The 26,454-nt window shown below is 35.8% G+C and overlaps 1 protein-coding gene across 5 annotated transcripts in view; it reads right to left on the bottom strand.

The window, feature by feature from the left end:
- Nucleotides 1-263: 263 nt before the first annotated feature.
- MLF1 (myeloid leukemia factor 1) overlaps nt 264-26,454 on the bottom strand; it is a 37,497-nt gene continuing 11,306 nt past the window's right edge. Inside the window, exons 2-8 of one of the 5 annotated variants that reach the window (XR_007155606.1) lie at nt 15,472-15,619; nt 7,362-7,445; nt 5,914-6,042; nt 4,049-4,208; nt 2,347-2,485; nt 1,531-1,593; nt 264-385 (exon numbers count right to left, since the gene is read on the bottom strand). Coding sequence is in view for 4 of the 5 variants with exons in the window: in XM_047875015.1 (XP_047730971.1) it covers nt 280-385; nt 2,347-2,485; nt 4,049-4,208; nt 5,914-6,042; nt 7,362-7,445; nt 15,472-15,619 (766 nt within the window). In the remaining variant the exon portion in view is untranslated. The remainder of the gene's footprint in view (nt 386-1,530; nt 1,594-2,346; nt 2,486-4,048; nt 4,209-5,913; nt 6,043-7,361; nt 7,446-15,471; nt 15,620-26,454) is intronic. The other 4 variants (XM_047875015.1, XM_047875016.1, XM_047875018.1 and 1 more) reach the window with 4 other exon arrangements.

Below are 26,454 nucleotides of genomic sequence, written 5' to 3'. Positions count from 1 at the left end.
AGATAACTGAGAAAGCAAAATCAGCTTTAAAAATCAGTATGTTTTAAAATAAAGAGTTTAATAAAAGTTTAGCAACTTACTTAAATTGTTGAAAATCAAAGTTTTATTCCTAAAGTAGGGACAATATAAAGCTAGCACTTCCAAGATCATTCAGATATCAGAAGAAAGTTGTTAAGTACAGTACTGATTTAACAAGGGATTGGTCTTATGTGTATTACCCAGCACCATTACTTTCTCTGTTAAAACAATCAAAACTAAACAAATCAACTGCAAGCCTATTTATTTTTTGTTGATTTTCACAGGTGATCCTTTGATGTTGAGTTTGTCCACAAAAACATTTGATCTTCTTCCATGTTCAATGGCTGGACTTTGATGAGGTTTCTCCCTGAGAAATATAATATGAACATTAATACCATTTTTTAAATGGCCAATGGTTTACAATTCAATACAAACATGATAAAACCACTGTAATTTATAGAGAGTTTTATCTAAAATTTCAATAATAGCTTTCAAAAATACATGAGAGGGGTGCCTGGGTGGCTCAGTTGGTTGAGCGTCCGACTTCAGCTCAGGTAATGATCTCACAGTCTGTGAGTTCGAGCCCTGCGTCAGGCTCTGTGCTGACAGCTCAGACCCTGGAGCCTGCTTCGAATTCTGGGTCTCCCTCTCTCTCTGCCCCTCCCCCACCCATGCTCTGTCTCTCATTCTCTCTGTCAAAAATAAATAAACATTAAAAAAATTTTTTTTAAAAAGCAAAACACATGGGAGACTATTTCATTAACATTTAAGAAAGCAACAGCTACTTTCCTGAGATGTTATCCGACATGCTAGCCACTAGCCACGTTATTTAAATTTAAATTAATTAAAATAAAATAAAGTTTAAAATTCAGTTCCTCAGTTGCCTCAGCCATATTTCAAGTGTGGTTTAATAGCCACATGTGGCTAGAGGCTACCATATTGGATGATATAGATACATAACATTTTTGTCATCGCAGGAAATCATTTCAGAAAGTTCTATTAGACAATACTAGTTTACAAAAAATGCCACTGATGGGGCCACAGATGTAAGATCATCTATAAAGAACATGTTTTCGGGGTGCCTGGGTGGCTCAGTCGGTTAAGCATCCGACTTCGGCTCAGGTCATGATTGCACAGTCCGTGAGTTTGAGCCCCACGTCGGGCTCTGTGCTGATAGCTCGGAGCCTGGAGCCTGCTTCAGATTCTGTGTCTCCCTCTCTCTGACCCTTCCCTGTTCATGCTGTGTCAAAAATAAATAAACATTTAAAAAAAAAAAAAAAAAAAAAGAACATGTTTTCTCTAACAGGGACCTGGATTTCATAATCATAATTAGCACTGTGAAGTTTTTATCAACAAACTTTTCAAAGTGAGACAAATATTGTCTAAAAGTAACATGGGAGCAAATTTTCTATAGAAAATATTAGGGCTCTAAGTTCCTAAATAAGTAATTTAAAATAAAAGATGCTGGCACATGACACTCTGCACAAGGCTTCTGATTTACTTGGTACCCACTTGTCCATCGCTGGTTCTGTGAAGCCCTCCACCTTCTGCAGCAATCCTCCACTCTCTTATGGCCTAGAATAGATTTCTGTTTTAAGGCCTGGTGAAGCCTCTCTCTCTCTCTCAAGTGTAATTTTAATAGGAATTAGGTATTGTTTTCCATTTTTTCCCCAGAGAACCAAATTAAATTCTAACTCTACCATACACATTAAATGTACAAAAATCTCTAATCTTTAAGGTATGGCTTCAGCATATTTATATTTCACAGCTATTCCAAAAGGTAATCCCAAAGAAGGCTAAAGTTTTTGAAAAATTCTTCCAAAATATCTAATATCTAATACCTAATATAGGTGCAGATATTGTTTATTATACAAGTGTCTAAAAATGCATTTGCCATTGACTTGTTAGGGAAGTTTGTTAAGCCTTTCCAATAGAGCCCCTCTCCCCTTATCATATCTCTAGACACCAATATGTTCACCTGGCATGAAATATATGACTCCTACTCTATCTAGACTAAAAACTGTTTTACAAAAATAACTATAATATATCACACTTCCTTAGAAGGATTTTAGCCCCTATCTTCTGAGGCATAATTTGCTAGTGAGTTACTAGTGATACAATCTTAAAATATTATTGGTTTTTAGATACAAATTCAAATTTGTGTGGCATACTCAGATATAATGTAAAATTATTATATTCTTCACAAAATATGCTGTTGATATAAACAACAGATGTTAATCAAAACTTCCTGATACAGAGGTAAAATTTCATAACTTTTCTTCTAATTCTTCTTTAAAAAGCACACTTTATTTTAGAAATAACTTTTACCTTCTTTTAAGTTCTCGGGAGCCTGAATTCTCATGACCAACACTTCGCATCTTAGGGTTTTCCACATGGCGCCACTGTCCCGCTGGTCTGTACTTCAAAATCTCATTCTGCCATTCATCATCAAAAGCGTGAGCATCACCTGCATTAAATATCAAAATAAAGGGGCAAGTATTAAGATATCAACTGTCAGTAAATGCTTTGTTTCCACATACTTGATTCTGGCTTTGTGCTTCTATCATCTAACCTCAAGATAGATGCAGGGAAGTGCTCCAAATATAAAGGTCTTTGACTCAGGGTAATACTTCCTTTTTTGTTTGTCCCTCTTTTATTCCTATTGACAATTTGGTTATTGACGATCTGGTCTTTCATGCATCTGCCTGGATATCATATCATTCCACCCAATGGACCCTTTGACCAAATCATACTGATTCACATTCTTTTTTGGGGGGTCATCTCCTGGTGAACATACTTTTCCTCTGTACTTGGAAACTCCTTCAATAACAAGCACTTCCTATTAACCTCACCATTTTCCTACATAACTTGGCCTAACACACAAGCTTCCGTTGTCAGTTTCCTGATAGGTTGCACATCTTGACTGTCAATTTATGTTGTTATGAAGTAGGTAATCTGACTTTGATAATAACAGCTGTCAAATGGTAATACTGTTCTTCCAGATGGCCTTTATAATGTATGTGTTCTTTCACTAAATTTTTCCTCAACATGTTAATTATTGTGAAGTACTCTTCATATGTTTAACGATGACAAAACTACAAAGGTTAAAATTAAAGAAAGGTGAAGATGTAACTTCCATCTCATCGCCGAAGAATAATTTTATCAACCCAACCTTAAGAGAATTTCTTTTACTAAAATGGTAATTTAAACCCTTTATTAAGACAAAACACTTTTTGAAAATGCTTTTTGAAAATGAGAGATGAATATAACCCAAAAACTACAATGACAAGAGTTAGGACACTGAAAGGACTTAAATGCATTGAAGAATGAATATAAAATCTAGAAAATGTAAAGACTTATTTGATATATACATGATATACTATCTAACAGTACAAGGAATTAAAATCTTATCTATACAAAACTTCAAGTGTCTGCCAGTAAAGAATGGTTTAAATAAAATACGGCCTATTCAGGATAAAACTTTTAGGTAACCATTTAGAATATTTTTGAAAGACAACATCATAGGTAATTGGTTTCACAATTATAATGGTGAATTAAAATAAGCACAATATAAACTAGACAATAAAATACTAATTAAAAAAATTTTATGTGTTTATATATACATAAAACTATTAAGAAGAAACATAGTAAAACAGTAATAATGGTTATTTGAGGTTGTGATTATAGATAATTTTAATTTTCTTCTTTCTTCATTTTTTAAATATACCCCAGAAATATTAAAAAACTCATTTTGCCTACTGACAGTCTTACCAAATGACAATTCAAAAGATTCCATTTCCAAGTATAAAACAAAAAATAAGTAACATTACCAAAACCACTGTAAAAAACAGATCTACTATGAAACAATGAATACACAATTTTATTACTTTGATAAGGTAGTCCATACATGTACTATTCATAACCTACCTCAAAAGGACATCTTATGAAATGTTTCTACAGAAAACATTCAAGTTCTACCAGTACAGCTGCTGTTTTAAGAGGAAGAATGCTACTTTCTGTGACAACTTACTTTCATTCATATTGATGAACTCTTGATTGACCTCTTCGTCTCCAGTTTTGTTGTTCTTTGACTTTTTAATGACATGAGCTCTGTCATGAAGATGATGACCAACAGCCATTTTTTCTAGTCCACTGTCAGAATCTCTCAATGCTCTCCTAGTTTCCTTTATCTATAAAAGTGAGTTATTATTTAAATATATATAGAATATTTATAATTCTAAATTTCTCAGGACCTCTTTACCTATAGAGGTAAGACCATAAATCTACAGCTGCAAAAATACTGGGTACTCAGTTCCCCTGCTAAGTTGCAGTGAAACTGTGATAATAGTTCTCTGATATTTCCTGGACTGCTCAAAATTAAAATGTCTAGGGCAAATAGAACCAATATAATCTAACCTTTTTTTCTAAATTGTAATCAAATATTAAAACAAATAACTTAATTATATAAAACTTAGTGCCTTCAACACTGTCCTTAACAAAGTAATAGTTAGGAGTACATGCTAGCATTCCTACAAATAAAGGCAACTAATTATTCAGTAGTCATGTTGATGGGCTTGAAATCTCATGGCTCCTACATATCAACTCTATGGGTCATTAGAATATTAGTGATAGCCAAAGACTATTAATAGTAGCATGGTTTGCTGTAGGATGTCTATAAATAAATTGCTTACATTTAAGATGCATGTCACTTATAGCAAGTTAAAATGAAAATGTCTGCCCTATGGCAAGAGCATCATTAAAAGGTATGTCTTCATATGTAAGAACTAAAAAATGAACTACTCACACTTATTAAATAGGCAAACCTAATTTTTTTTTTTTTACTGTAAGTACTAACAAGGAAGTGTAGGAATGGGAACTCATTATCAGACTTTCTGGGAGCCAACTGTTTCAATCGCTGTGTGATAGTAACTTAGTAATTTCTAGGTAAAGATGAAGGCACTCACCTCCTCCAAACCAACAATAACATTCCTAGACCTTTTGCACAAGGAGACATGTATAAAGATAAGTAAGTGAGAAATTAGAAATATCTATCAACAGAAAAATAGATTCAAAACTGTGGTATATTCATATTTTACATAATATATAGAAGTCAAAATAAAGAAACAGCTGCATGTATCAACTCGAATAAATCTCAGAAGCATATTACTGAGCAAAGTCAAGTTGCAGAGGACACACGCAGCATGAACCCATTTATATAAAGTTTAGAAACCCATAAAATAATTCATTATATTGTTTTTGAAGCATATGTAAGTAATAAAATTGTAAAAATATACATCAGAAAAAGTTCCAGATATAGGAAAATGGTTCTTTTTGGGGGAGAAAGTAAAAGGGAAAAGGAACCAGGGAGGGATGAGTGCATGGAAACTTAAACTGCATCTGTAACATTTTTGCTTAAAAAGAAAACAAAGCAAGAGACAACGTAAGGCAAATAGAGAAAAACTTTATGATTTAACTAAACTGAGTGGAAGGAATATGGGTATTTATTACATTATTTTCTATATATTTTCTGTATACTTGTATTTTATGAGTTAAAAAATTCATTTACTTCAGATATAAATTAAAAATTGACACTTATTTCACAAAACAAAGACTTTTTTCAGGTCTACTTACCTGGTCAAGATGTAAAGGTAATAACAAACATCAATAATAGAAATTTACATGAAAAAGGCACCTGAGGTGGGGTTGGGGAGACAAAAATTGCCTTAAACTAAGGAAAGGCAGCTAGCATTACTGTTTTTCACAGTGATATGGTGTCTTCTCCCCCTCATCCCTACTCCCAAAGAACTGTATCAAGCTTTAATAATTAAAATATGATATAGGTGATGTATCATTCCAAATTTTATAAAGCTCCAAGAATGCTCAGAAAATACTTACTCCTCCTGGAGCCCTACGGGTTTGAGTTGAGGCCTGGAAAACCTTTGGTGGTTCATCTCCTACTTTGGAATAAGTCATAATTGAGGAAGAACTAAATGAATGTCCATTTGGATCCACTGAAAGGTGACCCTAGAGGTAAGTATAAAATGTAAATCCAGAGAGTTTTGTCAAATATGAAGACTTATGTCAGAGGATTCAGCTAAGTAACAATACTAGCTAGACATTCTACTAAGGCTATGGTGTATCCAAATAGCACCTCCAGGAAGGTCCTAATCTCCTTCCATTGTAGGTACCAATTTTCACTCTTCTTGTGAGGAATAATAACAAGTGATTCACTCATAGATCCCGAAGTCTTTGAGATCACAGACTTGTAGCTTAGATTTAAATATAAATGCTGTGCCCTGAGGCCTATGATACTATTATAGTTAGTGGTTGACCCTTGTGTGTAATTTTGCCAACAGTGAACCAACTAGCCATATACCAAGAAGTTTTACACCTCCTGTGGGTACCAGATTGCTAGATTACTAATGTCATTAATAATGCCCTAGATTTGGATATTCTGAAATGATCCTTAGATTCTAAACTGGATGACTAAAATAATATGAGTCTTCTTCATCAATATGAAGTTATTATTTTTTTTTTTTGATGTTAATAGTACAAGTAGAAAAGTAAGAGTATTAGTACTAGCTTGTAACTATTTGGATTGCATGGATCTAATCCAGTGATTAACATCACTCCTAAAATGTCTGTTTTCAGTTTTTTAAAAAAACAATACAAAACACTAAAAATTTCCTAGGTGCTACAAATCCTTTTAAGTAGACAAGTTACAAATAATTTAAAAATCTAAATTCATATAAAATGTCCATTTACAATAGTGACCTTCAGCAGAACAAATGTTTTTGAGGTTGTTTAATTTTGAAAGTTAATTAATGCTATTTTTCAAACTCATAGTTTGTAAAATCAATTTGGTAGGTTGTGACCAGGATTTTTAAAATATGAACTAAAACAGAAAATATTGGCACACTCTGTAAATAGTATGATCATTTTCTCGCAAAACTTTTACTTCAGGTATATTTTTATAGTACACAAGTATTGTGTACTGGGTCATACTGTAAGATATATTTTTCAACCACTGTGGACCATGATTAAAAAAAAGTTGAGGGGTGCCTGGGTGGCTCAGTCGGTTCAGCGTCCAACTTCGGCTTAGGTCATGATCTCATGGTTCGTGAGTTCGAGCCCCATGTCGGGCTCTGTGCTGACAGCTCGGAGCCTGGGGCCTGCTTCAGATTCTGTGTCTCCCTCTCTCTCTGTCCATCCCCCACTCATGCTCTGTCTCTCTGTCTTTCAAAAATAAATAAACATTAAAAAATTTAAAAAATATTGAGAGCCACTATAATATGGGTACCAATAACTGAAAATAATGTTCTCATCAATTTTTAAGTACTTACAAAGTTTCTTTGTAATTCCTGCATACTGTTTCGCATATTTAACATCATTCGGTCCATTGCCTGAAAAGGGTTGACATCTGTACGCTACAGGATATTAGGAAGTATGTTATTAACTATATGTACAACACAAAAGAAGCAAATCAACCTTCCCAAAACAGCTGAAATTTTTTTTTCTTGATTTTTGCAGTGGGATCTCATGCAGTAATCAACCAGGCAAAGATAATTTAAGGACTATACAAAAAAGTGATCTGTTAAGGAAAAAATGGAAGCATATATACAGAATTCCAAACAACCAACATATAAATAGAGAGTTGCAACACTATAAATTCATGCATACATACATGTATAGATACATATACACACACATATATAAATGCATGAACATATACAGATAAACACACATTCATCAACTTTCTCAAAACACAATTTAGTTAATATTTAAATGCCGAGCGGTGTCTGGGCTGGGACAGCTCTAGAATAGAATAGTTTTCAAGTTTTTCCTTCCTCCCTCTCAATACATCAACATGCAAATAAATAAAACTTGGGTATAAGATACCAATGTCACTTCCACTAGTACAACACAGGTGACAGAAACTGCCTGAGGGTGCAGGCTGTCCTTACATCATAAGAGGATCCAAGGGATAGAGGTTAATTCACTCTACTAGTAGGCCTGGAATTTGCCACCTACCATGGAAGGCTCAGTAGGGCATTCCCTTGAAGCATGACATATGCTTCTTTAGAATAATTAAGAATTGCTCTAGAATAGTGGTTTCTCAGCCAAGATTGACTTTGACTCTCTGGGACATTTGTCAATAATTATACTCATTTTTGTGTGTCACAACCAAGGAGGTGTATGACTGTCATCTACTGAGTAAAGGCCAGGGACACTGCTAAAATCCTACAAAGCATAGGACAGTCCCCTACTCCCTAGAAAAAGAATTATCTGGCTTCAAATATCAATGGTGTCGGGTTGAGAAGCTCTGCTCTACAAAAATCAGTCACTGATTTTAGTTTTTATCACTAGAACACTCACCAGAACTTAAAAAATGAAGCACACATTTTAGTGTGTCACCCAATGCATTATTTACTATTATAAAACAGAAGTGTTTGATTCAAGGAACTTCTCCACTTAAACGGGAGTCTTCTGAATTCTGTAAGGGACTATAGTTTAATGCTAGTATTTCAGTCCCTCTGGAGATTCTTTTGCTGTATGCCAAGCTGGGACTCAATAAAGAATTATCAAAGGCCTGTCTCTATCTCTGCCTTCCATTGGGTTTTTATTACTTGTAACAATGGGAAATAGATAGGAAAACTAAATTCTTCTTTAGAACTTGCACTTATCACATCAGGGAACAAAGACACATTTGTGAGATACTGGTACATGTATCTTTGGGTACACAATGCACAATCTGCGTTTCAGGGATTCAACAGAATTCAGGAAACATTCTGAATATTTTGTTTCAACACCAGGTTGAGAAATCAGGGCTGTATAAAAGACAAAATTCATGAGCGTTAGAAGGACTAGCCCAAGTAAGAAGACGAGAAGGAAGAAAAGATCAGATGTTTGGGTACATTCTGCCGTTTTCTCAATTCACTGTCACATCAGCCATTTAAAAATTTATCTGTACTTGCTGTGGGGTGGCCCAACACCTTGGAGTGACAAAAAGTGGGGGGTACAAATTAGAGCTAAGATTCCAGTGAGCTCCTAAGGACTTTGGGAACTTTGAACACATGCTCTTCTCTCTGCCTGTAATGTTTTTATACTGGCTCTCAGCATATCCTCTCATGATTCAAGTATTACCTCCTCAGAAAGGCGACCGGTCTAAAGTAATCTCTGCTTCACCTTCCATCTGTCACTATATCATTACCTTGCTTCATCTCCTTTAGTGTACTTCAAAGTACTTTATCTGAAATTATTTTGTTATTTATTGCCTGTCTTCCTTCTATAGAAATAATTTCTGTAAAGGTAGGGTTAGCTTCTCTGTTTTATTCACTACTATATTCTCAATACTTTCAAAATAATTCCTAGCACACAGGAGGACTCCCTAAACATTTGATGAATAAATGAACAAACTATCTCTAACTCAGCTCAAACTCATATATTCAATTGATACCAGATAAATTGTAAACCAGATAAACTATTGCCTCAAATGCAAAATATCCCAAACAGAAATGATCCTTTGACCACCCCTGTTCTCTTATCTGTTCATATGAGTATGAATGCTCTGTTCCTTAGCTCAATGGCATTCCCATCTAGCTAATTTCTCACGTCAAAAAATGGGCATAATACTTTCCTTTTCTCTCTTTACTGTTCCTTCAACACAAGAAATCCCCAAGTTCTACCCATTCACCTCTTTAACTCTCTTTCAAACGAGATTATTTCTCTTTATCACCACGGGCATTACCCAAGTAGAAGCCATTAGTAATATTTCCCAGAACACTTTAAAAGCTTCCTGGCCTGTCTCCACTGTGGTCCCTTCTAGTCTTTCTTTCCCCTATAGGCACAATAATCTTTCAAAAATGAGAACCTGACTCTATTGCCATTTTGGTGAAAATTCATCAACTGCTTCCTTATTCTTCAGATAATATCCCCAGTTCTTTTACCAGCACAAAAAGAAGTCCCTGATTACCTCCGTATCTTTATCTGTATCTACTCTCCAACCCATGCTCCAGGGCCAAGTGATCCTAAACATCTTTGAGCTTCCTAGCTAACAGGTCTTTGCACATGTGTTTTCTTCTGTGTTGAACACCCTTGTTCTCCCCCTCTCCCTGCTTTTCCTGACTAACTCCTAATAATCCTTAAGGTTCTGGAAATCTCTGATTAACTTCCACCCCAACACCACAAAAGGTCTAGGTACCAGGCTTTTTTCTATCTGTGCTTCCACAGCACGCTGAACTTCTTGATCATTTTACTGATAAGTGAGCAGTTATAGCACAGAGTTAATTTGTTGTTTGTCCCACTAATAACTTTGGTGAGGAAGGACAAATATGGTATGTCAAACTTTAAGGAGACAAAGGGCTAAAGTCTAAGAAAGAAAATAAACAAACTTTTGCATTAAGAGCATAGATGCGTCCAAAGGAAATGTTCTAAGGTCATGCTATTCTCTGCTACTCCTTAGACTGCCTTTAAGTATGTTAGAAACTAGCATCACGGAAAACAAAGAAATAGCAGGAGAAAAGCTGGTTGCAGAGTAGCCATACTTGGACATGGGAAAGGAAAGCAGAATGAGTAAGTTAACAACAGAGTGCTAGAAAAAGCAGCCAATCTGAGCTTCTGCAAATGTGCTCTTCTAGCTACAGTTTGGTACTTTTTTATCTTTTGGAAAGTCACCACAGCATATGGAAGTGTCCAAACTTTCAAACACAACTATGGGGATCCCTTTTGTAAATCAAATGAATATTCATATATTAAAATGCATTTTTTCTCTTTGAAGACTGATTTTATTTATGTTGATATGACTTAATTCAGAAAAAAACATGCCTGAACACTCTAAGATCAACACATGAAACAGGTTTCAGTACAAATTCTAAAAAGCCATTTTGAAATTAAGTGAAACTGCATGCCAATTCACTTTGCTTGAGTTAATGAAAAATACTTGTCAGAAAATACTGCTAAAATGGTTTGTGTCTCATGATACGAACCATACCACCAAAACTGCCAAAAGGCATAAGAGAATTCATTACCTAGGAAAAAAATCCAATTAATTTTGGTTATGATATGTATAATGATAATCCCTGAAAAAGAAAGAAATATACTACATAATCACATAGTTCTGAGCTGATAAAAATTTTAAACCATTTAATAAAAAATCCTCAACATAGATTTTAAAAATTACCTGCTTATTATTGTTATTCAAAACCATATACCACTCTTAAATATGACTGCTATATCCTATTTACCAAAAACAGTTGAAAGAAAAAGTCTTTGTTATAGATTAAGACAAACATTTCTCAAAGGAAATGCAAATTCACACCAAAGGTATAATGATTAAAGTATCATCTTTCCTTTGCTCAACTATTCCATATTTTTAAAAGATGAGTTGGGGCGCCTGGGTGGCTCAGTCGGTTAAGCGTCCGACTTCAGCTCAGGTCATGATCTCACAGTTCATGGGTTCGAGCCCTGTGTCAGGCTCTGTGCTGACAGATCAGAGCCTGGAACCTGCTTCAGATTCTGTGTCTCCCTCTCTTTCTGCCCCTCCCTGGCTCGCACTCTGTCTCTCTCCCTCTCTGAAAAATAAATAAATATTTAAAAAAAAATGAGTTAACCTACCTATAACTGATTAAAAATAAGCAATTACCTACATTAATAACATTTCAAAAGATAAGTAGAGACATTGGGCAAAAAAATTAATGAGAATCTCCCAAGAACTAATATATAGAATAAAAAATATAGACTTCAGAAAGGATCACAAACACAGATTTAAAAATATATAGGGTCTTTGATAAAAAAAATGTTAAGTATAATAAATGGAATTATCAAAATTAATAGTTCACAAATTGTATTCCTCAGTAGGTACAGATAAGTAAAAATAAAATTTAGGCAGATAAATATAAAAATTAAAAATTTTCATTACTTGGAGGTTTCAAATATTGAAAGTAAAATTTGAATTTTTGGGTAAATGGTATATGTAAGGTTTTACCATCATTCAGTGATAATTTTCTCCCTATGTAAGTTATGGTGAAAAATAGAGAAAATGTGTATTTATGTTAAATTGTATAATAAATTATATCAGATGATATATATGTATACTATATATTTAGAAGAGTAATCTCCAAAGTGCACTGAATGCACAAATAAAATTTCTCTATTTCTTTTCACTTCAAAGAAAAATATTAAATTTTTTTTATGTTTATTCATTTTTGAGAGACAGAGACAGAGTGAGAGCAGAGGAAGGAAAGAGAGAGAGGGAGACACAGAATCAGCAGGCTCCAGGGTCTGAGCTGTCAGCACAGTAGCCCTATGCAGGGCTCAAACCCACAAACCATGAGATCATGCCCTGAGCTGATGTCAGATGCTTAACCGACTGAGCCACCCAGGCACCCCTAAAAGAAAAACATTTTAGATTGACTCTGGTGTCATCACTCAATCTAAATGTCTGATGGTCACATGTCATACCTTGAATTATAAATTGCTTAATTAAATATATTTACAGATTAAATTATCTAGTTTTTAACAAAACTAATCCTCCCAAAATGGACAACTGGCTTAAAAATATCCCCATAGGAGCACCTGGGTGGCTCAGTTGGTTAAGTGTCTGACTCTTGGTTTCAGCTCAGGTCATGATCTCAAGGATCCTGAGTTCGAGCCCAGCATAGGACTCCATGCTGACAGTGCGGAGCTCGCTTGGGATTCTCTCTCTCCCTCTCTCTTTGCCCCTCCCCCATTTGCTGATGTGCTCTCTCTCTCAAAAATAAACTTTAAAAAAAATAAAAAATCCCCATAAAATTATCATGAACTGAAGAAAATGCTAATAATATAAATAAGAAAACAGCATAGTTAGCTTCACCTACTTTTGTAGGAGTCTCTGCTTTCTTCATAAAATGGCTGATAGAGATGACAAATGTCAAGAAATGGGCCAAAAATTAAAAAAAAATATCAAGATGTCTAGCTGAAATGTAGATTTTCATCCACCATGCTTAAAAGCAACAGCTAATGGCTCACTGCTTAATCAAAAAATTTATAATTTCATGAGAAGAGAGAGAAGCTTTATATGAATGTTGATGAAAGTTCAAATGGACTAGGATAGCTAACATGCTCAAAACGCCTACTGTTTTCTTGGCTGTGCTCTTTTCAGATAGTAGCAGTCTTTTCCATCTTCTGCAGTCAATTTCTATTTGTTCCTACTTTCACATCTAGTTATAAAACACTGACTTAGAAAAGTTCAAGCTGGCAGAGAGGTCTTTTGTTGCTACTGTTTGTTTGGTTTTGCTTTAATTAATTTATTTTTGCTATTACATTTAGTCTTTCACACTTAGACATACACGTGTCAAATATATACACCCTACAGGATATAAGGAGAGCCAATCCTCACCAATATAAGTTATAAAACACACACACAAAAATGAGTCTTGGCTAAAAGAGAGGCTAAATGTTCCTTGGAAAAATCTGCTGCAACCAATTTTTTTTTTTAATTTTTTTTAACATTTATTTATTTTTGAGACAGAGAGAGACAGAGCATGAACGGGGGAGGGGCAGAGAGAGAGGGACACACAGAATCAGAAGCAGGCTCCAGGCTCTGAGCCATCAGCCCAGAGCCCGACGCGGGGCTCGAACTCATGGACCGCAAGATTGTGACCTGAGCTGAAGTCGGATGCCCAACCGACTGAGCCACCCAGGCGCCCCACCAATTTTATAATTTATAATTATATTACAACTTATAAATTGTAATATTTTAAAAATTATTACTTCCCTTGGAAAATACTCAGTACTCTTGGCTAGCAAAGGATTTCTATACAGTTTGAACAACAAAAAGTGGATTGGTGTTAGCATTCTAAGATAGTTGATAGGATATAATGTCATTCTCCACTGGGAATAAAATTGCCACTTCTTCCTTCTTCTATAAAAGCTACAAATAGCTCATTTATGCACATAAATACAAAGTACTATATACAGCCCTATTCTTGTCTTGCTATGGTTATAGCAGATATACAAAATATTTCAATGCTCATATGAAAGATAAAATTTCAGAATGTGTTAATTGATTTTCTCTGCACTCCTTGATAATTTTTCCTTTGATCTTAATTTTAGACTTTCATAGAAACTGATAACCCTAAAAGTAAAGTGTATATATATATATATATATTTAAAATGTATATGTTAAATGTATATATTATTTATAGATTTAAAATATATTTAAAATATATTTATATATTTTAAATGTATATATATTTATATATTTTTAAAATGTATATATACATATGTATTCACTAAATGAAAAAAAGCAAATTGTAATAAAAGTAATATATATTGGAATAAGATGAAAAAGAATGTGAAATTTTCATTTAAATGGTAAATGTAGGAGTATCTGGGTGGCTCGGTCAGTTAAACTCACTCTTAGTTTCAGCTTAGGTCATGGTATCTCATGGTTTCATGGGTTCGAGCCTGCACTGGGCTCTGAGCTGATGGTGCAGAGCCCGCTTGGAATTCTCACTCTCCTTCTCTCTGCCCCTCCCCTGCTCACACTGTCTTTGTCTCTCTCAAAATAAATAAATAAACTTAAAAAAATTAAAAAAAAAATGGCAAATGTAATTTTATCCTTCAAACCTCTTGAAATATTCAGCGTCTCTTTTAGCCAAAACTTATTCTTTACTACATATTTATAATTTATACTGGTGAGATATGGCTCACTTTTTTCCCCTAGGTTGTGACACATATGATATGTTTATATCTAAGTATGAAAGACTTTACGTAATAGCAAAACTTAATTAATAGAAAACAAAAACAAACTGCTGCGGACTTTTATTCTAGAACTGCCATTCTGAAGGAAAAAGCAAGAGAAACGAAATTAACAGGGAAGAAAGTAGTTAAGGTATGTAAACATCCTAGATTTTTTAGTTGAGTACGTTTGTAACCTCCTAGCTTTGCTCTCAGATAAGACTTATGAAAATATACTGCAGTTATGCAAGATTTTTAGATACAGTTAAAAGTTAATCTAAGTTTTGAAGGTCCAAGGAAGCCATGCAGAAGTCTGTTTTTTCCTGGTCCTATAAAGTATTACACTATAGCTTTCGCTGCTTTTTTAAAGTGGGAAAAAAAAGTGTTGCATAGGTTAGGAAGGATAGTCCCCTCATCTGTTCTAACTTAAGACATGGGAGGAAATTCTAAGATGACAACAAACTATATGCATATATGAAAAATAATGCTTTAAGTTTGGCTTATAATATATAACCCTATGGTCTTAAAGTTTTGGTAGCACAGTGGAATTCTATAGAGTTAACAATTCATTGTTAAAAAATTTAGCTTTCCAACAGGTTCCCCCTTTTATATATAACAATTATCTCTATAACACAAACATTATTAATAGCTTAACATCATAGATATATTCTTTTGTAATAATTTTCCTCAAATTCCCATAGGACTTTCTCGCTAAGTTTAAAATAAAGAACTTACAGCCAAAGAATTTTCACCATCATCATGTCTCATGTGATTATGAGCTCTTCCTCTGCCATCAGAGATGCTGAGCAAATCTCTTCCAAAAGGTTCAGAAAAACTTCTCATCATCTGTCGCATACTTTCTCGGTGTGCAATAAAAGAATCACTGTTGAAAATACATATAATCATTCAAGAGTAAGTGTTGGAATTTAAATAATTAATACGTAGGCAGCTAAATACTACAAAGAATTATTTTGGTCTAATATTCTTGTTGAAGAGACAAAAGAAGAGTTTAGGCAAGTAGAATTATCTCGCTAAGACCCACTAACTTATAAATACAGAAACTGTTCCATTTGCTATCTACTATAATTCATCTATGTATAAATACACCTTTATTTATCCTTTATTGTATAAAAATGACAAACACAAACTGACACATCTTGGGTAGCTTAAGCCAGCAATAAGAAAAATGGCCAAAAAAAAAAAAAGGACTGGAAAATTTTGCTACCAGGTAGAGGTCATTCTAGGTAGCCACCAATATAACTTCTACTGAGAACTAATAAAGAATGCTGGCTTGGGGCACCTGGGTGGCTCAGTCGGTTAAACATCTGACTTCAGTTCAGGTCATGATCTCATGATTTGTGGGTTCGAGCCCGGTGATGGGCTCTGTGCTGACAGCTCAGAGCCTGGAGCCTGCGTCAGATTGTGTCTCTCGGTTTCTCTGCCCCTCACCCACTCACACTCTGTCTCCCTCTCTCCCTCTTTCTCAAAAATAAACATAAAAAAATTATGCTGGCCTATTTTTAACTCTTATTTATGAAATATGAGCATTGAGAACTATAGCTATGTTACAACACTGTAAATATACATTATCTTAATAGTCAAAAATAAAGCTACAGATCACCTTTATGAGGCTAACTTTTGTTTCTAAGAACTCTTAAGTTCTTAGAACTCTTTTTTTTTTTTTTTTTTTTTTTTTTAGTTTTAGAGAGTGAGACCATTCATGAGAGGGGGAGAGGAGCAAAGGGAGAGACAGACAGAATCCCAAGCAGGCTCCACACTCAGCGTGGAGCCCGATGCAGGGCTGAATCCCACGACCCTGGATCATGACCTAAACCAAAATTAAGGGTCGGACGCTCAACTGAATAAGCCACCCAGGCGCTCCTGCTAAGAACTCTTAATATCAGAAATCACCGCATAGTAAAAATATTTTCTAGTCTTAAGATAGCTGTTCTCAAACTTTGAAATTACCAAGCAGGTAATGAGGTTTGAAATGCAGATTTCTGTCCTCCCCCCCTCCCCCACAACATTCCAATCACATTTATTAGTTCTGGGTGTGATTTGTGGACATGCATCCCTGGTGATCATAACTCAAGCAGTCCTTTCACCAACCTTTGAGGAATAGTATCCTTTCTGTGTACACAGTACCCAAATTAATTAGAACCCAAGCCTGCTTTCTGAACCTGTTTCCATAGCTGTAAAATGAGGATAATATTGCACATCCCTGTTGCTGAGATTAAAGCATGTAATCTGAAGGCACAAAGTACAGTATCTAGTCCATATAATATGTTAAATGTTAATCTCCCTTACCTTCTCCTCTTCTTAGCCCATGTATGAATGCTACTTGCTATAATTCTATTATTAATATTAAATACCTCTCATTGAGAAAAGATATGTATTTTATTTAAAAATACATATAGCAATAACCATGTTCCAGGCTGTTTTCTATTTGTATAAATATCAGTGTTCTTAATCTGATGTTATCCCAATCACCCCAAGTCCCATTCAAGAATGTAAAATTTTAGGGGTACCTGGGAGGCTCAGTCGGTTAAGTGTCTGACTTCGGCTCACAGTTTGTGATCTCACAGTTTGTGAGTTCGAGCCCTGTGTCGGGCTCTGGGCTGACAGCTTGGAGCCTGGAGCCTGCTTTGGATTCTGTGTCTCCCTCTCTCTCTGCTCCTCCCCTGCTCATGCTCTCTCTCTCTCTCTCTCTCTCTCCCAAAAATAAACATTAAGGGGCGCCTGGGTGGCTCAGTCGGTTGAGCGTCCGACTTCAGCTCAGGTCATGATCTCACAGTCCGTGGGTTCGAGCCCCGCGTCGGGCTCTGTGCTGACCGCTCAGAGCCTGGAGCCTGGAGCCTGTTTCAGATTCTGTGTCTCCCTCTCTCTCTGCCCCTCCCCCACTTGCACTCTGTCTCTCTCTGTCTCAAAAATAAATAAACATTTAAAAAAAACATTTTTAAAAAGAATGTAAAATTTTATTGCCTTATTATAGTGGTTTCTTAACTTCATTTCAGTTTGAAAATCACTGACCCACTGGTCACTTCCTTACTGCTCACTCTAGAAGTTAAGGCACATCACCACTGGAGTGCACTTTACCAAGGCAATCTTACTCTTCCCTGTAGTCTATTGGAGCCCCCTAATAGTTTGTCCCCCTTTCAGACTTCCCCACCTTAGTTTCATCCTCCTGGGGTTACCCTTCCCACTTCTCATTCTAAACTCCAACCTTCTAATGTCATCATGAGGAAGCTCAAAAATTCTGTCTTCCTTCAGTAGTCTCAGGCAGAAAGAGCTTTCCTTTGAATTGTGCAGTATTTGTATACATAACCCTATCTCAAAGGAGCTCAGATTGAGTCATATTGTCACCTTGGAGGTTAAAAAAATAATAATAAAAACTTCAAGTGCAAATGATTAGTAAACCACTCAACTGGATTATGCTTATGTTATAAAAGAGGTTTTCATTTTAATTCAGCTTTGTTTAGGTTTAATTTAAATATGAAATTTATCCATTTTAGTCATACTGTTTGATGAATTTTGAAAAATGCATTATAGTAACAACCACCACCACAAAGGTGTAGAACATTTCTACCCCCAATGTTCCATCCTGCCTCTTTGCAGATAATTAGCTCCTTCTAACCCTAGTTACCACTGACAAACTTAAAAAAAGAAAAGAAAAGATAAAGAAAGCCTATTTATTTATTTTGAAAGAGAGCAAGTGGAGTAGAGACAGAGAGACAGAGAGACAGGAGAGAATCCCAAGCAGGTTCCTCATGGCCAGCGCAGAGCCCCTTGTGGGGCTTGAACTCACAGACCGTGACATCATGACCTGAGCTGAAATCAAGAGTTGGATGCTAGGGGCGCCTGGGTGGCGCAGTCGGTTAAGCGTCCGACTTCAGCCAGGTCACGATCTCGCGGTCCGTGAGTTCGAGCCCTGCGTCAGGCTCTGGGCTGATGGCTCAGAGCCTGGAGCCTGTTTCCGATTCTGTGTCTCCCTCTCTCTCTGCCCCTCCCCCGTTCATGCTCTGTCTCTCTCTGTCCCAAAAATAAATAAACGTTCAAAAAAAAAAGAAAATAAAAAAAAAAAAAAAAAAAGAGTTGGATGCTTAACCTACTGAGTCATCCAGGCGCCCCACCACTGACAGGCTTTCTGTCACTATAGTTTCACCTTTTCCAGAATTTCATATAATGGAATCATACATTATGTTGTCTTTTGTGCCTAGCTTCTTTTACTTAGCATAATGCTTCTGTGATTCATCCACGTTGTTCCATTTATTCAGTTTTATTGCTAGGTACATTGTATGTATGTGATTATGTCACAATGTAATAATAAACAGTTTCTAGTTTTTTGCTATTATAAATAAAGCTTCTATGAACATTCATGTACTGTTTTTTATGTATATATGGTTTCATTTCTCTTGCGTAAAATAACTAGCAATAGGATTTCAGAGTTGTGCGGTGATTGTTTAGTTTTATAAAAAACGTGAACTTAGAGTTCTAGTTGTGCTACATTCTTGCTTGATAATTGGTATTATCAGTCTTTTTGATTTTATTCATTTGAATGGTGGTGTAATAGTATCTCATTGGGGTTTTATTTTGTGTGTCATTCATATATCTTATTTGATAAAACGTGTTCAAATTTGTTCCCTATTTAAAAAAACCAGGTTGTTTGTCTTATTATTGTAGACTTGTAAGAGTTCTTTATTTATTGTAGACATAAGACTTTTATCAGATGTCTGTCTTGTAAGTATTGCTTCCTAGTCTTGGACTTGCCTTTTCATTCTCTTAACATCAACTTATTCAGCCACATGGATCTTTGTTAGGTCTTCAGTTTCGCCAGACCTTTGCGTAGTAGTTTTATTTCTGACTTAGTTTTTTATCTGTGTCATCATTGCATAACTAATTTCCGTTCTCAAAACATTTTATATATTTCTATAAGCTGCTTTCAATTATTTTTAGAAGATGAGGCATAAGTACAATTTTTAAAATGAAGGGAAGAATTGAAACAGGAAGTTAGATAGAAGTAGACAATCTGAGGGAAGTATAGTTAAAAAAAGTAAACTGTGTTGATTATTTTATTTTATTTATTTTTTTTAATTTTTTTTTTTAATGTTTATTTATTTTGGGGACAGAGAGAGACAGAGCACGAATGGGGGAGGGGCAGAGAGAGAGGGAGACACAGAATCAGAAGCAGGCTCCAGGCTGCGAGCCATCAGCCCAGAGCCTGACGCAGGGCTCGAACTCACAGACCGCGAGATCGTGACCTGAGCTGAAGTCGGATGCTTAACCGACTGAGCCACCCAGGCGCCCCAAACTGTTGATTATTTTAATGTACCTTCTGAATTTCCTGTCTAAAAGTTAAAAGGCTTATTTGTATTTTATATCTTCTAATATGAGAAATTTATTTTAGGTTTTCTTACAAAAATTTTTGACATTATTGAACTTAATTTCAGTTAGGAATATTATAAACTTGATTATCTAGTCTCTGGTAAACTAATGAACTCACTAATTTATATGTGTGGTAGGCAGCTTCTAAGATGGCCCCCAATGATCCCCTTCCTTTAAGTATGGGCTGGATTTACTGACTTGCCCCTAATAGAATGTGGATTCTGCTTGGGCACTGTATTAGCACGATGACTCATTCTGGGGCAAGCAGCTGCTATGCTGTGAGACAGCCCTGTGGACAGGCCTACCTGCATGAGCTTAGAAGCAGATTTTTGAGACGTCAACAACCACGTTTAAGAACTTGGAAGTAAATTCTCTATCGGTCAAGCCTTGAAATGATGGCAGCCTTGACTCACAACTTGATGCAGCCTCCTAAGAAGCCCTGAGTCAGAACCACCCAGCCCGGAACAGCCCAGAAAGCTGTTTCTGGATTTCTAACCAACAGAAATGATATAATAAATGTTTGTTGTTTTAAGCTACTAAATTATAGCAGCAATAAATAATACCTATTACATCTCAAAGCACAGCATATAACACATCCAAAACTATCCTCATTCTAATTCTTCAATTTTGTTGGTTTTATCTAAAGACTAGGAGCAAAATGAATGCAAATCTATAAAAATAGTTTGTCTGTAGGTCTGTTTGGTATCATGAAAAAATTTTTTTTGATTTTCACCAAATTTTGAGACTATGTTTGGGATGGTATGAATTAAAATATAAGCTTCCACAAACCTCAGGAGGATGGGGTTTCTCGGACAGGTGGTCTTACTCTAGAGCAGTTGGAACAGACACAAGAAGCCCTTGAAACTGTTGATTAGAAGACACAAGTCTCATGTATTAAAGCACTTGAGCCAGAGAAAACCAACTCTGGTTTAAATGAATACCCTTTCTCCAATCAAAAGTCACTAAGGAAAAGCTTCAGAACTGCAGATATTGATTGCAATACAGATGCTTCTTTATGTAGCATGCACCCAGGTGAGTGGAGAATGGTAAACAACTCTCCCCAAAAATGGCACAGACCATCTGATATAGAGAATGGTTCAAATTCAATAAACATTTATCATGTATACTGAGTGTCAAGGACAGAGGTTGATTACTGGTCTAGAGGAACATATAGTCTGACACAAAAATGAGACTTGACATGAGTCTGACACAAAAATGTTTTAAAATTAAGATTATAAAAGTTGGATATTATATTAGTTTAGTCAATGTAAGAAATTACCATAAATTTAGTGATTTAAAACAAAAAATTTACTTTCTGACAGTTCTGGAGGTCAGAAGCCCAGAATGGGTACCACTGGGCCAGAATCAAGGTGTTGACAGGGCTGCAATCTTTCTGCAGGCTCTAGGGGAAAATCTGTTTCTTTCTTGTCTCTTCAATCTTCTAGAAACTGCCCAGGTTCTCTGGCTTGTAGCCCTTCCTTCCATTTTTAAAGCCAGCAACAAAGCATCTTTAAATCTCTCTAACTCTTCTACATTCAAAGAACGCTTGTGATTAAACTGAGCCCACCTGAGTAATAAAGGTTACTCTCTTAAGGTTACTTTAAGGTGATTCATAACCTTAATTTCATCTGTAATCTTAATTCCCCTTGTCACGTAAAGTAACATATTTACAAATTCTGGGGACTAGGACATGGACATCTTTGGAAGGAAGGGACGTATTCTAAATACTTCAGATATAGTCCAGATATAGTCCTAAAATCACAGTATTTAAAACAATTTCCAACTGTTCCTCCTAGTCTGCATAAAATAGTCTCAGAAGATTAAAATGCTAGAAAATACAGCCTGTGATTAACCTGGCACTAGAATGCTGAATGGGATTTCTATGACTGACGATTAAGATAGTAATACAGAATATAAACCTAAATTATGACAAGTCAATAGAGATCTTGAAAGCATTAGCTCCTGAAGTACACTCCAATGGCAGCATTCTCTTGGGACTAAATGGCTTAATTTGTAATTATTATTTCCTCTTATAATTCAAGGTGACTTTTGATGTCCTTTCTTAAGACTACTAAATGATCACATGGGGCACCTGGGTGGCTCAGTTGGTTAAGCATCCATTCGGCTCAGGTCATGATCTCGCAGTTCGGGAGTTTCAGCCCTGTGTCGGGCTCTGTGCTGACAGCTCAGAGTCTGGAACCTGCTTGGGATTCTGTGTCTCCATCTCTCTCTGCCCCTTCCCCACTTGTGCTCTTCTCTCTCAAAAACAAATAAACATTAAAAAAGATTTTAATAAAAGATGACTAAATGATCACAAAGTTAAAAAAAAAAGTAAATAAGAACAAAATCCATACTGATGAAAACTACTTTCTGTTCTTAATGTAGCAAAGTAAGTCATCTACTATACTTCCCCTCCCTACCCAACCCAACTCCTGATACTCTTTGAGCTACTGTCTTCTTCCCTTTAGCACTTAAAATCTTCCAATAGTCATCTATACTTGTATCCTTTACTTCCTTGTAGCTTTATTTTTTTACAAATGCCTCTTTCCTTCCCTTCACTTTCACATTAAAACGCCAAGGATTCCCTCAACCTTCCTTCCAATTACTGAAACCCAAAGGTCATTCCGGTTCCTTGAATACTCAGCAGCATATCTAACTTTGGAGACTTGTTTGACAAATGTCTCCTTTAAATTCTCCTTTGATTGAACATTTTCCTTCTCACCCTTGACAGAGCTTCCAGAGAGTCAAACGTAACTAGCGTGTCAAGATGTTGACACGCTCAGCCTTGAAGCAGCTGGGTGGGACCCAAGCCTGCCAAAGCCACTGGCGCGGGTTACTTCCGGCTTCCATCAGTCTTTCCTTCTTCTACCCCAAGGTGCTTTGTAAATATTTTCTAATTGTATATGACATTAAAATGTTGAAAAGTACCGTCTCCTAAAGACATATAGTCCCCGACTTATGATGGCTGGACTGACGATTTTTGGAATCACAATGGTGTGAGAATGCTATGCATTCAGTAGAAGTTGCCCTTCGAATTTTGATCCTTTCCTGGACTAGCAACACGTGGTACCATACTCTCTAGTGATGCTGAGCAGCAGCAGCAGCTTCAGCTCCCAGTCAGCTTTACAATCACGAAGGCAAACAACCTGTACACTGAGAACCATCATGTACCCATACAACCATTCCATTTTTCATTTTCAGTACAGGATTCAATAAATTACATGAGATATTCAACAGTTTATTGTAAAATAGGCTTTATATTAGTTGATTTTGCCCAACTGTAGGCTAATGCAAGTGTTCGGAGCACATTAAAATAGGGGAGGCTAAACTATGGTGTTCAGTGGGTTAGGTGTAGGAAATGTATTTTCAAATTACACTATTTTCAATTTACAGTGGGTTTATGAGGATGTAATTCCACTGTAAATTGAGGGAGAGCTGTACTTTCTCTAGGCTTTACCCTTTATCCATTCTTGTTTTTTTCTGGCTTCTGTGGGACTATTCCTTTTAACTTGAACATTCTTAAAAATCACGGGAGGTAAAATGCAGAGTCCTGAAACATACACCAAGGATTTTTGATTTATTGTGTCTGGGGCATGGCCCAATAACCTGCATTTAAGCAAGGATTTCTATTAACTCTAATTCAGACATTCCAAGAACCTCACATGAATAAACACTAATCTATCCTCTTCAACCATTTCATCAGGAACTTCTAAGTTCAATTTCTGCTTGTTTTGATACAAATGGTCTCCATTTATTTTACAAATATTTACTGAATACCTATGTAAAAGGCACTGTGCCAGGCAGTGGGGATAGAGAGCTGATCTTTGTAGGGCTAAAGCCAATTTTCAACTTCACATTGGCCAAGACATTGTAATACTTTCCAAAATACTCAGGAGTATAAATTACAAATAATTATAAAGTAATTATTGGACATTTGCCTATTTCTATCCTGGTAAGTCTTTAACCTAACATTTCCAACACTTTTTCCTTAGCCTATCCCCCCCCCAACTTTTTCCTTTCTTCGTCTTTACGTCCCTATTTCTATTAAAGGCACAGTCATTATTCTCCAAGTCGTCCAAACTCAAAACTTCAGGAATGGGCTGGATATTAGTTGGGTTTTTTATCTGTCCTGTGCGAGCTTCAAGAGACGAAAAGGGTGAACTCTGGTTCCATAGGAAGAATAAAGAAGATGGCAAGTGCCATCAATCTCCCTCTACCAAGAAAAGCTGAGGTTGGTTTGCTTCTTAATTATCATTACTTCTTGAATTTTACTATTTCTTTTCTGGATTCTAACATCTATTAATTTGACCACAGTAAATTTTTAGTAGTCATGTCTAGTTTTCTTTCACACTCAAACAATGGGCATCTGGGCACACAAATCTGACCATTTCTCATCACTAGTTTGAGGATGTTGCTTCATTATCTTCCTTACTTAGTGTTAAGAGAAGTCTGATGACAATCTGGTTCTCATTCTTTCTAAGGGAGCTATACTCTCTGGAAGGTCTATGATTCTTTATATATTTTTTAATGTATCAAAATTACATTATTATTGGTCCAGGTATAGAATTTAAAAAATATATCCTGTCAACCCTCAAATTTCCCTTTTCAATATGTGTTCTGAGGATTTCAGTATTTTGTTAGTTTCAGAAATTGCTCTCAACATATTTTTTTGCATATTTGCCATTCTATCCATTCCTTCCTTGTAGAACCTTGAACCCTCTATGATTTTGTCCTGCATATTGGAAGAAATCCCTTGGCTCAGTTTCCCAGGTTACTAGTCTTTGTGAAAATTCTCCTTATCTCATTTTTTTTTTTCATTTTAAGATCAAAAATTTAATTTCTGGTATCTCTGGTTATTTTTAAATGACTGCACTATCCTCTGACATATCTAAAGTTTTTCACATTCAATACATTTCAACCTCTTATCAACTGCCTTTCCATACTTCAGACACTAGAAAGCTTAAGACTTGGGGTACCTAGGCGGCTCAGTTGGTTAAGTGTCCAACTCTTGGTTTTGGCTCAGGTCATGATCTCATGGTTTGTGAGTCTGAGCCCTGCATCGGGTTCTGTACTGACAGTGTGAAGCCTGCTTGGAATTCTCTCTCCCTCTCTCTCTGACCCCACCTTGCTCTCTTCTCTCTCTCAAAATAAATAAATAAAACATATATATATATGAAAGCTTAAGACAATTTTGTGGACTCTACAGCAAAGTTTCTGGATTTAGGTTCTGCCACTTACGGGCCATTATCTGAGAATTGGAAGGTAAAAGTGCAAAAGAGTCTGTATGTACTATTCTCTTTTTTGGTAATCATGATCACAGAAGTACACAGTCTTTCCGTAGCAGTGTTAGCAGAACTCCAAGTGTCTGATCACTAGAGTTTATGAGTACTGGGGAACAGGAAAGGGAAATCCATTTTGCTAGTATGGGACCTAGCAGGGACACCATGGCTTTGCAGCCAGCAGCAGTAGCAGCAGCCTTCCAATTCAACAATTCCTAATGGGAGAATTGGCGATTACGCCCTTGGTGGTCTAGATCTGTGACTTGGCTTTAGGAGTCATTCTTGAAAGTTTAATCTAGAGTCTGTTTCTTAAGCCATCACAACAATTCTCTAAGCTGTTTAATGTCCTGTAATAAATTCTTCCTAAAGTTTCTTCCTAAAGTCACCAGAGTAAATTTGTTTTCTGCAACTGAACTAATGTAGGTAGGAAGGTTTACTTTCGTCAGCTTTAATCCCATTCCAGCACTTCTAAGTAGTATTGACTATTCAAACTATTTTATCATTTTTCTTTAAAGCACTCTTCACTATCTTCTTTTCTACTTTCTTTCCCTCAAAAAGAAGGCATAGGTTACCATTATTGAGAATCAAAGGAGACATTTTTTAAAAATTCATGCTAAAAATAGTCTTGTTATTTGTGAAAGCCTTCTTTATAAGTAAAGACTATTGGAAACAAAATAACATACAGAAAATATTGCTTGTCTTTTCCACTAGATTAAAAGCTTCTTGAGGAAAAGGAACAGATCTCTCTTGTTCACTCTATGTCCAAAATTACCTAGCCCACAGAGGTTTCTTTACTGATGGAACAATAATGAAAAACGGATAGGAAAAAAGTCATTAAAAAACTTTTCAGCACTTCTAAAAAGAATTTAAGTGGAATATTATGCTACCTTTAAAAGAGCAAGGCAGATGTTTATGTGCTGACATGGAAGGATTAGCAAGATATACAGTATACCTCCATTAGCAAGATATGTAGTATACCTCCATTTGTACAAGAAGTTCATGTATATATGCTTATAAATATATAGCGTATATCCCTGGGAAGCAATGCAGCCAACTG

This window comes from Prionailurus viverrinus, chromosome C2 (genome assembly GCF_022837055.1).
Source record: "Prionailurus viverrinus isolate Anna chromosome C2, UM_Priviv_1.0, whole genome shotgun sequence".
NCBI lineage: Eukaryota > Metazoa > Chordata > Mammalia > Carnivora > Felidae > Prionailurus > Prionailurus viverrinus.
This window is presented reverse-complemented; position numbering and strand designations above follow the sequence as displayed.